At 34.6% G+C, this 13,531-nt stretch overlaps 2 protein-coding genes across 2 annotated transcripts; one reads left to right on the plus strand and one right to left on the minus strand.

Annotated features, from left to right (window-relative positions):
- Positions 1-163: 163 nt before the first annotated feature.
- On the minus strand, positions 164-5,868 carry LOC108227361 (photosystem I assembly factor PSA3, chloroplastic). The gene is made up of 3 exons (XM_017402463.2): positions 5,326-5,868; positions 4,322-4,486; positions 164-609 (listed from the first exon to the last, which is right to left on the minus strand). Exons 1-3 carry the CDS (start codon positions 5,752-5,754, stop codon positions 292-294), a joined length of 912 nt encoding a protein of 303 aa, XP_017257952.1. The 5' UTR covers positions 5,755-5,868; the 3' UTR covers positions 164-291.
- Positions 5,869-8,893: 3,025 nt separating this feature from the next.
- Positions 8,894-13,254, plus strand: LOC108224352 (serine/threonine-protein kinase STY13). Its single transcript, XM_017398930.2, has 6 exons — positions 8,894-9,443; positions 10,318-10,439; positions 11,197-11,393; positions 11,543-11,717; positions 12,628-12,762; positions 12,845-13,254. The coding sequence occupies exons 1-6, from the start codon at positions 9,116-9,118 to the stop codon at positions 13,049-13,051; spliced, it is 1,164 nt and encodes a 387-aa protein (XP_017254419.1). The 5' UTR covers positions 8,894-9,115; the 3' UTR covers positions 13,052-13,254.
- Positions 13,255-13,531: the final 277 nt, after the last annotated feature.

The raw sequence follows: 13,531 nt of genomic DNA on the forward strand, positions 1-13,531 counted from the left end.
ACCACCCTTTCATCCTATGGACATACTAGAAAGATGTTATATTCTAGAGCGGTTACTATGCATTATGCTCCTTTCATCCTGTGGACATACTAGAAAGATGTTATATTCTGTCGGCTTACAAAGACTCATGTTCAATATTTTGTGCACTTAGAAACAATTCGTCTTCTAAAACCACTGTTTTGTCTTTTCACTATGTATATTACAAGGGAAGGCAGAAAATAGTTCTTTTATAAAATATGCTAAGAATTCTGACAGCAAACAGAACATCATTAGTATGGATGAAAAAGCCTTTTAAGTTTCACTATTTTGTCTAAGAAATTGCAAGTCCTTCATCTGCAGCTGTACAGCTTCTTTTGATAGCGGTTTGGGCTCCGGATATTTTTCTTCGATTCCCTCGGCAACTCTCTTTGCCTGGTCGCTAACAATCCTATTTATCTCTGATTTTCCAACTGTTGGGAAAACAACAGCAAGCATGATGCATAGTAACTGCTCATCCACTTCTTCTATCGGGTCCCTTCCAAAACAACAAATATATATTGCTTCCATAGCTTTCTCCGCTCGAGCTTCAATTGGGATGCTAGGAGCAGGAGTTTTTGATTTTGATCGTTTCTGCAGGTAAATTAACATACTTTATAAGTAAGCTGGAGAAGTTGAATCTTTAGCAGTTAATGATTGTCATAATCGAGAGACCGAAAAAGTGGTACTATGTGAAAACCACAAGCTGCATTATGAAATTCATGCAAATAGTAGAATGTTGACCCGTTCGGCGTTCTATGAAGTTGTTAATGTAGAGACCCCTTAGAGCATCTCCAGCAGTGTCTTAGTGTCTTCCTTATAAATATTATAAAATATTGAATCCTAGTGATTTAGGACAAGATATTGTATTTCAACTCCAACAATGATCCTTATAATTCATTCCTTATTATTATTATAATAATAAATTTGGAAAGAGATTGATAAAAGATGGAAGGAAGAGAGAGAAAATAAGTTACAATAAGAGAGAGAAATGATTTTTTTATTAAAGAAATCAAATAAGGCATGGCTAGTGGTGCCTCATTAATAAGGCATGGAAGGAGGATCCTAGTGATTTAAGGCACCTCTAAGACACTGCTGGAGAACTACTTTATGTCACATTCCTTATAATTAGACTTAGCACATGAAATAGGGAAGCTGCTGGAGTTACTAGCCTTCATCCCTGAGACTCCTCTGCTTCCATCTATTCTCATTATCATACTGATGATTTTATTATATAAAAGGTGAATTATAGCCATCAGCCTGATCATCTAGTTCGCTCCAAACGATGAGTATTCACAAGTATTTTCATCTAGGGTTGCAAAGAAAGTTTAAGCTATCTAACAATTAGTTCAGGATCAAATGTTTAAATCCGCCTTACCACTTATCTCCACCTTTTCCCTAAAGCAGGGTTATCCCTATTACTAGGATTTACATGCAAATAGCAATAACAGGCTGCCATTGATCGCAAAGACCACCAAGCTCTTTGTAAGAAATCCTCTTATAAGGTACTTGGCATTCCATCTAGAGGGCCGAGCGGCAGCCTCGAACCTAGTTCATAAGCCATAGGCAACCATTTCACTGGGAACAACAAGCATACTCTATGCTGAGGAGATGAGAAGGAAAACGCTCGCTAAATATAATAATTTTACATAGAATCAAACAGATTTATTGTAAAAGACAAATCATTCCACAAGTTCAACCATAAGTTCAACCGACGGAATATCATTTAACTAGAACTATAGTACTGACAGCTTAAATTATCTATCGATTTGTAATGGTTTGCTCTCCTAATATACATTCTTGTTGCAATTAGGTGTGTTTGAGAATTTTTTTCTGCAGAACATGTAGTGCAGTGTGGTTTCAGAGTTTATTATATAAACATGCACTGCACCCCCGCACTCTTTAAAATATACCAAATTATATAATATATCAAACCAGGAGGTCCAGGAGTTTGGTTAACATAAGAACTAATTCTATCCTGATAAGCACACTTGAAATAACTGAGTATTTTTTATCAGTAACTACAAACTGCTTATCCTGAGAACCACACTTAAGATAAATGGAAAATAATTTATTGTTTTTAGTAAAATGCAAATTGTGTATCTGAATTTTGCGTGTACCTTGAGTTTCGATTGTGCATTTTGTGTATTATAAGTTTTTAGAAGTGTGAAAAGTGTATTTACAGTCAGTTTCGCATCTAACAGCTTGAGGGTACTTTGACAAATAGAAACAACAGGCAAGGACTAAATGTAATCACATCAACCAAGTGAAGACTGCAGTGCTTATTTGAAACTATACATATTCTTTCTTAAAGGAGTTGAGTTGGCCCAGTGGCAGGGTCCTAGAGATTTGGGTGCCCTAGACGACTTTTAAAAATGGTGTCGCTATTTTTCAAGACCGTAAAGGAAATTTTACATACATTCAAATTATACAATAACATAATCAAAAACATTATTTTAAAATAAATAAGACAATCAATTCAAATGCATGTAAATATATAAATGCATAAATTTATCAGTATATATTATATACTACATATGTGTAGATTTTTTGGTGCCCCTAAGATAGTGGTGCCCTAGACGTTCGTCTCGATCACCTTACCCAAGGGTCGGCCCTGCCCAGTGGTCAAGTACCCAACTCATTTAATTCCTGAGAAGAGCCTCCCTACTCAAGGATAAGGCTGCTAGCATACCCTCTAGTATCTGGTAAGGCTGCATACAGCCTACCCTCCTCAGAGCCCACTTTAGGCTCTCTTATTATGTATTATCATCAATTTAGCAATCGAGTAGAATAATTATAGATGAATTCCACGAGCTTCACAACCTCATCATTCTACATTGCTAATCACAATTCTTCTCCTATTGACGGTGGTCTCACCTTGGTCATAGTGCCGGACCACGAATTGTTCAGTGACATCACTCTTACTTTAGGATTATAAACGATGCTCCAAATGGAATTGTTGCAGTCGAATGTACAGAACACCTTAAATTATAAATAGCACTTAACAAATTCATCTCTCATTTTTCCCTCTAAAAACTTTCGTTCACATTATATCCAAAATACTCAAAGAGATGGTTGAAAAGTGTTGGTGAGGCTTGTCATTTGAAGAAGAATAGATTTCTAGATTCAATTCGGTTGAACACCGTGTTTTCTGGGGAAACTAAGGCCATGTTTGATTGGAGGGATTATAATCCCCGGATTATTACCTTACTGATCTCAATTGTAAAGAATTATAATCCCATGAATTCATATCCCAATCATTGTTTTACTCCATTTCTATAAGATTATAATACCATGTGAGAGAAGGTATTATGATTCCATAGAAATAAATTAAAGAAGTGATTGCAATACATTCCCATGGAATTATAAATTTATAATCCCTTAAATGTAAAGAAAATAATGTAGTTATCCGGGATTATAATCCTTTCAAACAAACATGGCCTTAGAGAAGATTGTCAATGACAGCCCAACAAGTGAGAATGATATGGGTCTGTAGGAAGGGCTGAAAACGTATCTGGAAGCCCTAGTTACGGGCATGAGCTTGACAATCATGTTGATGGGGCTTAATATGGCTGAGGTTTAAATTTGTACCAAAGAGGATACAATTGGAGCTGTGCAGGTTGAGGGTGTCAAGTAAATAAACTGTATTTGTCTATAACTAATATAAACTACTTTTATATAAAACCATTAAATGACTTTTAAAATTCTCAGGTTCTTATGCTCGCTTGTTTGATGTATTATTATATATACAGAGCTAAAATTCATTTTCCGACAGCTACTTTGTTTCATCTGCAGGTGCCTTCTATTTTTCATGTGTTTGAGTCCCTTCAGCTCTTCCAGTTTTCTGGAGTATGCCTTGTGAGTGACAATGTGTGTTTCTTCTTTTTTAACATTAAAGTTACATTTATATACGCTGCATTTTTGTGGTATACCTTTGTGAGGTTTGAAGTCTATGCGGGTGTAGGTGCAATTTGGAAAATTGGCATAACAGTGGTTCTCAAAATCAATTATATTTTCAATTTACCCTCCTATGCTGCTAAATCAATTATATTTTCAATTTTCCCTCCTATACTGCTATATTTCTATGCTAATTATTCAAGAAATGACCGGGAAAAAGGGACTTTCCACTTAATAGCTATTGCTTCTAGATTGTAATGCATTACCATCTGCACAAGGCCCATTTCCACTTAGTTAACTAATTGGTTGTAAATTGTATTGCAATATCAGACGCAATGAAAACTGTCACAAACCATGCATGCACAAAGTAAAAGACACAGATCGGTTCAATGCCAAAAGAGTAACCAACCTCTTTCGCTTCCTTCATTAATGCTAGAAAAGTCTCTTCTTCAAATTCAATATCATTAGAAAGTCTAAGCCTTGATACCCCCTCCAAAATTTCCTCAGATTTGAGTAGACCAGCTCCAACAGCTGCTAACCAACAGCATGCAAGCACATAAATAGGATCTCCTGCCTACAAAAAACAACGCAGATGTTCAAGTAACTACAAGATTAAATGATTCACGGTTATTTCACCCGAGCAGATGCCCTCTGTTATTAGTTGAGCTTTCAAGCCTCATAGTAGGCATGGGTGTGTGGTTATTTGTTTAATATAAATATACGTTCCACTAAGTCCTCCTTGTAACACAGTGTTTCCGGAGAGCTAGGTATATCTAATTAATTTTGCTAAAAAAATAAACACCAACAAAACTACAATATAGAACAATTACAATACAAGATCCAGCCGGGCATTTTAATACAAGATCAAATCAAAGTGATACTACGGGCAAGTCCAGTGCATCACTTATCAGGTTCTGCAAAAACACCACTCCAATGCATAGTTATAGTTGAATGTAGATATTCATATATGTATAAGTGGTTCTATATCAGAAATGACGATAAGTTGATAACTATAGCCATTCTTGCCGCATCATCTTTAAGTAAAGGAAGAGGATATCATTAGTGGATGAATATTAACTTGGACATAACAATAACTCTAGTCATTTCAGCATTAGCACCACGGCACAAGCTCTATTTTACGAACAAATGTCACTTTCCGGTGCCAAACTATAGCAATGGTTATCGCCAATTTAGCATCACTATAGTCATCTTTTCTACGCGAACTACTTCTCTACCATATAGTAAACGTGATCAAAGCTAATATTTGCCTACATTTTACACGCTAAATCAACTCCACGAGATCAATAAATCCCCTATCTTTCGCTTAATTAGCACACAATAAAACCAAGCAAATGCAAATACATAAAAATCCAACAAACACAAAAACCCAATAAACAAAAAAGAAAAAAAAACCTTTCCTCTCCGATCTTGAAAATCAACAAAAGCTCTAGAATCATTAACCGAAGAATTATTCCCCACTCTCCTCCTAAACTCTGCGAAATCGACAATATCACCACCAACACCTCCCACATCACTGAAAATTCTAGCAACAAGGCCAACTAAAGGGAGTGCTCCCACAACTTTATTAACAAAACCAGAAACAGTGGTTGAGTCTTCCCTGTAGCCCTTAACCACCAAGATTCCATTAGAGTAGCTACAGCTTTTGGGCTTTGTGGGGTTTCTGTTTTTACAGAGCTGCTGCAAGTAGAAGAGAGATGGTGAAGTGGGTCTGCAGATGAAGGTGTAGAAGTTTGAGTTTGGGGTTGCAGATGGTGAATGAAGGGTGGTATTGTTATAAGGAGATAGAGTACAAGTGGTGTTGATTGAGGTCACCACCACCATTGTTGTGGTGAGGTATGTTGAGTGTTGTGTTTTGAGTTAACAATGGCCTCTCCTCTTTATATCGGAAATCTTGAATATGGGATAGATTATCCTGTCTGCTTTTGACAATTTTACGTACTGGACTTGTATTTATTTACTAGTTACATTTCCCGCGGGCCTACTAACGGGCGGTTGGGCAATGGGCTGGCCTTGAAATTATGATTTATGATCAATGTGACGAGTTTAAAATTTAAAATATTTATTTAAATAATTTTGATTTATCAATAATTTATTTATTATTAGAGTTATATAATAATAAATATGTGATTACGGTTGGATAGTTCAGTGATTAAAAATTTATCCTCGGGGTTCACCCAGATAATTTTTAAGAGCAGATACTCATTTGTAAAGATTATAAATCATATTTATCAGAAAAGATAATAATAAAATATGATTGATGGATAATTTATGATTTGTAAATAATTATTATTAGAAAAAATATTTAAAAAATTAAATCACCGAAAGAGTATCTGAAACTAACATCTAATTTATCAACATAAAGTTAAGATCGGAAACGGTTTTAACATTTATTGTAAAATTTTCTCTATTTTGAAAGAAAGAAATAAAATGAAGAGAATTTGCTATGTATACTATTTTTTCGATCTTATTTACAAATACACTAACCTCTCCAAAATCTTTCAAATATACTGAATCTTATTTTCAAAAATACCACCTTCTCTAATTCACCTTTTCATTTTTTATTACTTATTTCTCCTCCTCTCTCACCTCACCCCTTTCTCACACTCAGATTTACCTTTTCTATTAATTGAAGCAATTCGAGATTCTTTGCTCATTCTTCATTTCAATATCTCAAATTTGATCTGATTTTTATTTGAGATCGAAAACTAGAAATTCGATCGTCGAGCGCACATTCATTGGAGTTTATTCCCTACCCTATACTTTTCTTCCGCTTCAAGCTTGAACGGCTGCACTGTACACGCCTCCGTTTTCATTCCAAGGTCCGTCCGCTTCCAATGGACCCACGCGTTTATAAGAATCTAGTTTTTAGTTTTGAGTTGCTAGATAAATTTTGAGTTGATTTCGAGGTTGTTGTTTTAGTTACTTTTTAGGTTATAACGTTCGGCCCCGAAGTTATTTTTCTGTCTTGCAACCGGTTGCAACTCATTATGCAAACAAATATAATTTATATTTTTTTTTCAAAATTGCATTTCTGGTTGCATATGGATGCAGTTATAGATATAATTGGGGTTAAATAGCTAATTCATCACTAACCTGGTTGGAAATTTACAACTGAGTTATGTTGTTGAAAAAACTTTCAAACGCATCTCTAAATAATTAAAAACTTTCAAAATTATCATTCTCCGTCAGTTCCGTTAAGTAATTATTGGAAAGTTCAAAAACATTTTATAAAAAAAATGAAAAATATCTGAAAAACTCTAAAAAAATTCAGAAAAATTTGGAGAAAAAACAAAAAATTTATAATAAATTCAAAAAATTCTGAAAAAAAATTCTAAAGTTCAAAAATATTCAGAAAAAATTCAAAAATCTTAAAAGAATATGAAAAAATTTGAAAAAAAATTAGATGGCAAGTTTTTTTTTGGATTTTAGAAGAATTGAAAAGAATAAAAAAAAGGTTTGAAACTTTTTGTTTTCCATTTTTTTAATTTTTTGATTTTCTTTTATTTTATTCACATTTTTCAAAAAAAATAATCAGATTTTGTTGAATTTTTTCAGAATTTTTCACGATTTTTTTCCAATTTTTTGATTTTTTTTTAATTTATTTTTTGAACTTTCCGTTAATTACTTAACGGAACTGACAGAGAAAGATGATTTTGAAAGTTTTAATTATTTGGTGATGCGTTTGAAAGTTTTTTCAAGGGAAATCTACAAAACTACCTACCTTTTCTTTTATTGTTTTCAAAAATACTACCTTCCAGGATTATTTTTAAAAATACCTTTTCATAAAATTTTTTTTTCAAAAATACTGTTTGCAACTTTTGCAACCTCATTTGCAACTACAGGCGGCGTCAGCCGTGTTGCAACCTGATTTCAAGTTCCAGTTTTCAAATGTCATTTTCGACATCATTTTCGGAATCGATATATATATATATATATATATATATATATATATATATATATATATATATATATATATATATATATATATATATATCGATTCCGAAAATGAGGTCGAAAATGACATTTGAAAACTGGAACTTGAAATCAGGATTTGTAATTGCATATATGGTTGCATATGGTTGTATTCAGTTGCATATGGTTGCATTCAGTTGCATATGGTTGCATTCAGTTGATTCTATTGTAATCTAATGGCCCCGCCAGGGGCACACCATACATCTGTTGTTACCTACAGTTTTCAATTGCATTTAGTTGCAACTGAGGTTGCAAAAGTTGCAACTGCAGTTGCAACCTCATTTGCAACTTTTGCAACCTCATTTGCAACTTTTGCAACCTCATTTGCAACTATATATAGTTTTCAGTTGCATTTAGTTGCAACCTCATTTGCAACTTTTGCAACCTCATTTGCAACTTTTGCAACCTCATTTGCAACTTACAGTTTTCAATTGAACTAGTTGCAATTGCAGTTGCAACAGTTGCAACATTTGCAACTTTCCATTTTTATTTGCAACTTTTGCAACCTCATTTGCAACTTTTGCAAACTCATTTGCAACTTTTGCAACCTCATTTGCAACTTTTACGGCTGCGCCGCCCAAGGTTGCAAATGAGGTTGCAAAAGTTGCAAATCGTATTTTTGAAATTTTTTTTATGAAAAGGTATTTTTAAAAACAATGAAAAAGATGGTAGTATTTTTAAAAAACTAATTTTACAGATGGGTATTTTTAAAAAGATCCCTTTTTTCAACAACATGACTCAGTCGCAAGTTTTCAGCCAGGTTAATGATGAATTAGCTATTTAACCCGATATAATTGCATATGCAACTAGCGTATTTTTGAAAAAAATTTCAATAATATAATATTTTTATAATTTATTTAAAAAAATGATAATATTTTTGAAAAAACTCTTTTAAACTTTGTTATGTATATAAAAAAGTCCAAAAATGAAAGAGGGAAAAAGGCGAAAGAACGGGCGAGAAAGGCCTGAATCTTGATCCAGTGCACACATGGCTGACATATACACACACTTGTGTATTTAACTATTCATTCGAAATAATATTAACCCCCTTCACACAGTCACACTCACACACCATTCTTCTTCTTCTATTAGTATCTGCATCTTTCTCAACACAAACTAAACTACAAAACACCCTCTCTCTCCATATATACCAGTAGTATATTCACAGTGGGAGAGAGAGAGAGACAGAGACAGAGAGAGAGAGAGAGAGATGGCGGATGAAGGGGGGAACGGAGGAGGGCAAGGTGGGTTTGTGAGAGCAGACCAAATAGATCTAAAGAGTTTAGATGAGCAGCTTCAGAGGCATCTCAGTAGAGCCTGGACTATGGAAAAAAATGCTAATAATGCAAGCAGCAATGGTACTACCACTACTACTACTAGTACTAATAATAACAACAATAATTTCAAGAAAACAGAGCAAGCTGCTACAAAGCAAGAATGGGAAATCGACCCCTCCAAGCTCATTATCAAATCTGTTATTGCTCGTGGCACTTTTGGGATTGTTCATCGTGGTGTTTATGATGGCCTTGATGTTGCAGGCAAGTCCCACTTTTTATTTATCTCTATCTTATCTATTTCTTGTCATGTTTTTTATGTTTACCCCATTTTGGAACTCAATCATTTTGGTTTTTCCTGTTTTTCGATGTCAAGCTTTAGGCTTTTGCTTCTGTTTTATCACCTGCATTGTGTGGAATCTTGGTCAATTTGCAAACTTTGATTTTGTTTCGACATATTGTACTGCTTCTTGAATTGAACAAAGGCTTTTCTTGATTTATGATGATGTTATTATGTTTACTCTCAACTTCCTCTAATTCGGACTAAGTATGGTTTACTTCACAGATCTACTATGTAGTCTAAACCAATTCATCAAAATTTCACAGATGGTTTCTATTTTAATAAATGAATTATTTTCTTTTATGTATATGCATATGAAAATCATTGAGATGGCCCCTTTTGGATTTGTGTAACTAAAACCGTGAACTCACGGGTTTTCTTTGATATACAGGTGGGTGCATAATACCCCCTTCTTTTTATCTTTTTCATTATTTTATTAATGGCCCCTTCAGCTTTTCAGCTGGTCACTTATTACTGTCATACATGTGTGCAATATAGTCAAAATCAGAACAGATACGCAATTAAATCCTACAAAATTATGGATCTTTAAACTAATAAATGTCAGATTTTATCAAAAAGGAATAAAGTATTTTTATTTTTTTTGCTGTCTAACAAGTAACAACATATATTGTGACACGGTTTGATTTCTTAGTTGAGTCTGTTACTATGTTTCAGTCATTTGTTTCATCTGTTTTTCTATTTGCATTACCCGTTTCAATTCATTTTCTCATGGCTTCTTAACACGGTGCAGAATAAAGATTTTGTGAATTCTTCTATATGTTCTTTTTACATGTTCAGTTAAACTTCTTGACTGGGGGGAAGAGGGCCACAGGACAGAGGCTGAGGTAGCTTCACTAAGAGCAGCTTTCACCCAGGAGGTTGCTGTGTGGCACAAGCTTGATCATCCTAATGTAACCAAAGTATACTTTCGTTTTTCCCTGACTAATTTTCTTGGTCATCCTAAATTCATTCTTTTCTTTATTTGTTATTTGCTCCTTCAAGGATTTATAGACCTTTATATGTTGGAATTATTTGTGTGTGTGTGTGATTAGTGTCTGTGGAAATACCTTTTCTATTACATAATAAAATTGAAAGAGAACCAGTAAATACTTGCAAAATCAAATATGACCAGTACTCTTGATGGAGATGTAAACTGATGTATGCTAAACCTTAAGTTCACGTATTTGTAAAAAATTAAAAAATTTAAGGTGTTGACCTGACATCACATATCTCAAGAGTTCTTCGTTTGAGTGACTTTACAGCTTAGGATTAAGATGCTGATGGTTAACTTATCTGCCGTCGATTAATACCATGTAAAAAATTGAGAGAATTTGTTTTATTAGTAGTATATAAGTTTTGAAATAATGTTTTGCTACAAAATCGCTCTCATCTTCAGATTATCTTTTGCACTGATAAAAGTGACTGCTGCTACAAAATCTTCCGTTCAGCCTATTCGTATCTTCTTCTCTGTATCTTAGCGACTATGATAAAAATTCATGATAGTGTTCATTTCTTTCTTGTGCAAAACTTGAAGGTGCCTGCCTGACTATAATTAAATGAACTCAGACACATGTATATGTTTATAATGGTCAAGCCTTCAACTCGTGAACTAACACTGGGGTATGTTTTCCAAGCGAATGGTGCTCACTAGATTATTTTTTACCGATTCTCTTGCAGTTCATAGGTGCTACAATGGGAGCATCAGGTATCAGCATTCAAACAGAAAATGGTCATGTTGGCATGCCGCGTAATGTTTGTTGTGTTGTTGTTGAATATCTTCCCGGTGGAGCACTAAAATCTTTCCTCATAAAAAATCGGAGAAGGAAGTTGGCATTCAAGGTTGTTCACCAAATAGCACTAGATCTTGCTCGAGGGTAAAACTCTCATTTCCATTTTTAACTATTGTCCACGATTAGAGTTTTTATTTTCTGTGAGATTCTTCTGCTTTGTTATGAATGAAGATGAACCGTAACTTGCAATCAATTGAAGTTGTTTTTAACAGTTTGAGTCCTTAATCTTTTAGGTTGAGTTATCTTCACTCTGAGAAGATTGTTCACAGGGATGTGAAAACGGAAAATATGCTTTTGGACAAGACAAGAACATTAAAAATAGCCGATTTTGGGGTTGCTCGTGTTGAGGCTTCAAACCCAAATGACATGACTGGTGAAACTGGTACCCTTGGTTATATGGCACCGGAGGTAACCTAATTTGCCTTATCTGATTTGTTTAACACATAGAATTGTTTAGATAGGTTACTTATCTAACTAGCCACTGAGATCATGCAAGTATATTACGTGGATCACTGCTTAAAAAAACAGTCTCACCCTTGTACACATATTCAGTTATCTTGTTAAATTAAACAATATAGTGGACTAACTAAGCATGTGAGTATTAATTGTGCTGACTCTAATCTTGGCAGCGTAACACAACACAACATACTTAAATTAACCCCATACTTAAATTAATCTTTTCAATTCCTTACCAACCTAGTATGTGCTGCAGTTCAATGTGAAAACGCTTGAGCCTCGTGTTGAGGATTCAGCAATGGCCTGGTGGCTCCTCCCGCACCTCCCCAACCTCTCCCTCTTTTATAACCTTTTCAAGGGTTATGAACTTCACTCCCCCCTTTTCTCTTACTTTAGATTTTTTGCAGTTGTACTTAAATAACTCCTACAATAATTCATAGAAGAACAAACTAATACATTAGATATATATTTTGTGTACCAACATATATAAGAGTCTCATGTCTACCAAGTCTCCAACTCCATATTCAACCAAACATGTACACATCTTTGCGATTTGAGCAGTAAGTAGTAACATTGACCACAAAATTGTGGGCTTTTCCACGTAGATGCCATGTCACCAGTCGCCCAAGGTCTGCAGCCACTCGTCTACTTCCCATCTAATTAAGTTGAACAGTACGCAGAGTGTTCAAATAGCTGGGTTGAATGAGTTGTTCGACGCTTTTTTTGGCCATTGACCTATTTTGTATTTTTGCATTAATTCAGTATCAGCTAGATAACAAACCCTTGTTTAAGCTGTAAGTTTCAAGTGAGTGCCTGACTCCATATTATCTAACTGTCTAAATTGATATGGCGGATGCATCAGGTTCTTAATGGTAATCCATACAACAGGAAGTGTGATGTGTATAGTTACGGAATCTGTGTATGGGAAATATACTGCTGTGACATGCCATATCCTGACCTCAGCTTCTCGGAAGTGACATCTGCTGTTGTCCGCCAGGTATAAACAACACTACTTCCAATTTTAGCATTACCAATTCTTTTTATACATGAAGACATCAAACTAATTATTGGAAGTACAGAATTTAAGGCCAGAAATCCCTCGATGCTGCCCCAGTTCTCTTGCAAATGTAATGAAGCGATGTTGGGATGCTAATCCCGACAAGCGGCCTGAGATGGATGAAGTGGTGACCATGCTGGAGGCCATCGACACTTCAAAAGGGGGAGGTATGCTCCCACATGATCACCCCCAGGGTTGTTTATGTTTCCGAAGGTATCGAGGACCTTAAGAAAATTATTACTGAGCCCGAATAGTGGTTGTTACATGTGATATTGAATACCAAGAAAGTTTATTAAATTTGGTGTTCTGAAACATGATTTCAAAGCTAGAATCAGGAATTAAGAACCTCGAAATTCAAAGCTTAAGAAGTTTATCTGTGGCTTGTTTACTTCGTCAACTTTAATATGCAGTTTTTAAGATTTTTATTTTAAATAGTTTATTCTACAGTGATTAACCACCACACTCACAGATCAAGATGCTCGTTTATAGTTTGAGATTTAGAATAATCATATATACACTGTATTTTCATACAACAATAAGTGTTTTTCTTTACATATATACTGTTGGATGTTGGATAACGAAACATACGTCCATCCCAACTTCCAACTAATTAATTGGAAAAAGTTTGAAATCGAAACTTCCGGAACTTAACAAAACATTTGGTATTAAAATTATCAATCCATAAGCCAAGGATATGATTAACTTGCGA

Source organism: Daucus carota, chromosome 6 (assembly GCF_001625215.2).
Source record: "Daucus carota subsp. sativus chromosome 6, DH1 v3.0, whole genome shotgun sequence".
Classification (NCBI taxonomy): domain Eukaryota; kingdom Viridiplantae; phylum Streptophyta; class Magnoliopsida; order Apiales; family Apiaceae; genus Daucus; species Daucus carota.

Bases quoted from the DNA above. Each gene is read 5' to 3' on its own strand.
- LOC108224352 (XM_017398930.2), top strand. From the start codon at position 9,116: ATGGCGGATGAAGGGGGGAACGGAGGAGGGCAAGGTGGGTTTGTGAGA. The intron at 10,440-11,196 runs GTATACTTTCGT...ATTCTCTTGCAG, and splicing joins ATCATCCTAATGTAACCAAA to TTCATAGGTGCTACAATGGG. The intron at 12,763-12,844 runs GTATAAACAACA...TTGGAAGTACAG, and splicing joins CATCTGCTGTTGTCCGCCAG to AATTTAAGGCCAGAAATCCC.
- LOC108227361 (XM_017402463.2), bottom strand. From the start codon at position 5,754: ATGGTGGTGGTGACCTCAATCAACACCACTTGTACTCTATCTCCTTAT. The intron at 4,487-5,325 runs GTTTTTTTTTCT...TGTTTTTTGTAG, and splicing joins TTCAAGATCGGAGAGGAAAG to GCAGGAGATCCTATTTATGT. The intron at 610-4,321 runs GTTGGTTACTCT...ATTTACCTGCAG, and splicing joins TAATGAAGGAAGCGAAAGAG to AAACGATCAAAATCAAAAAC.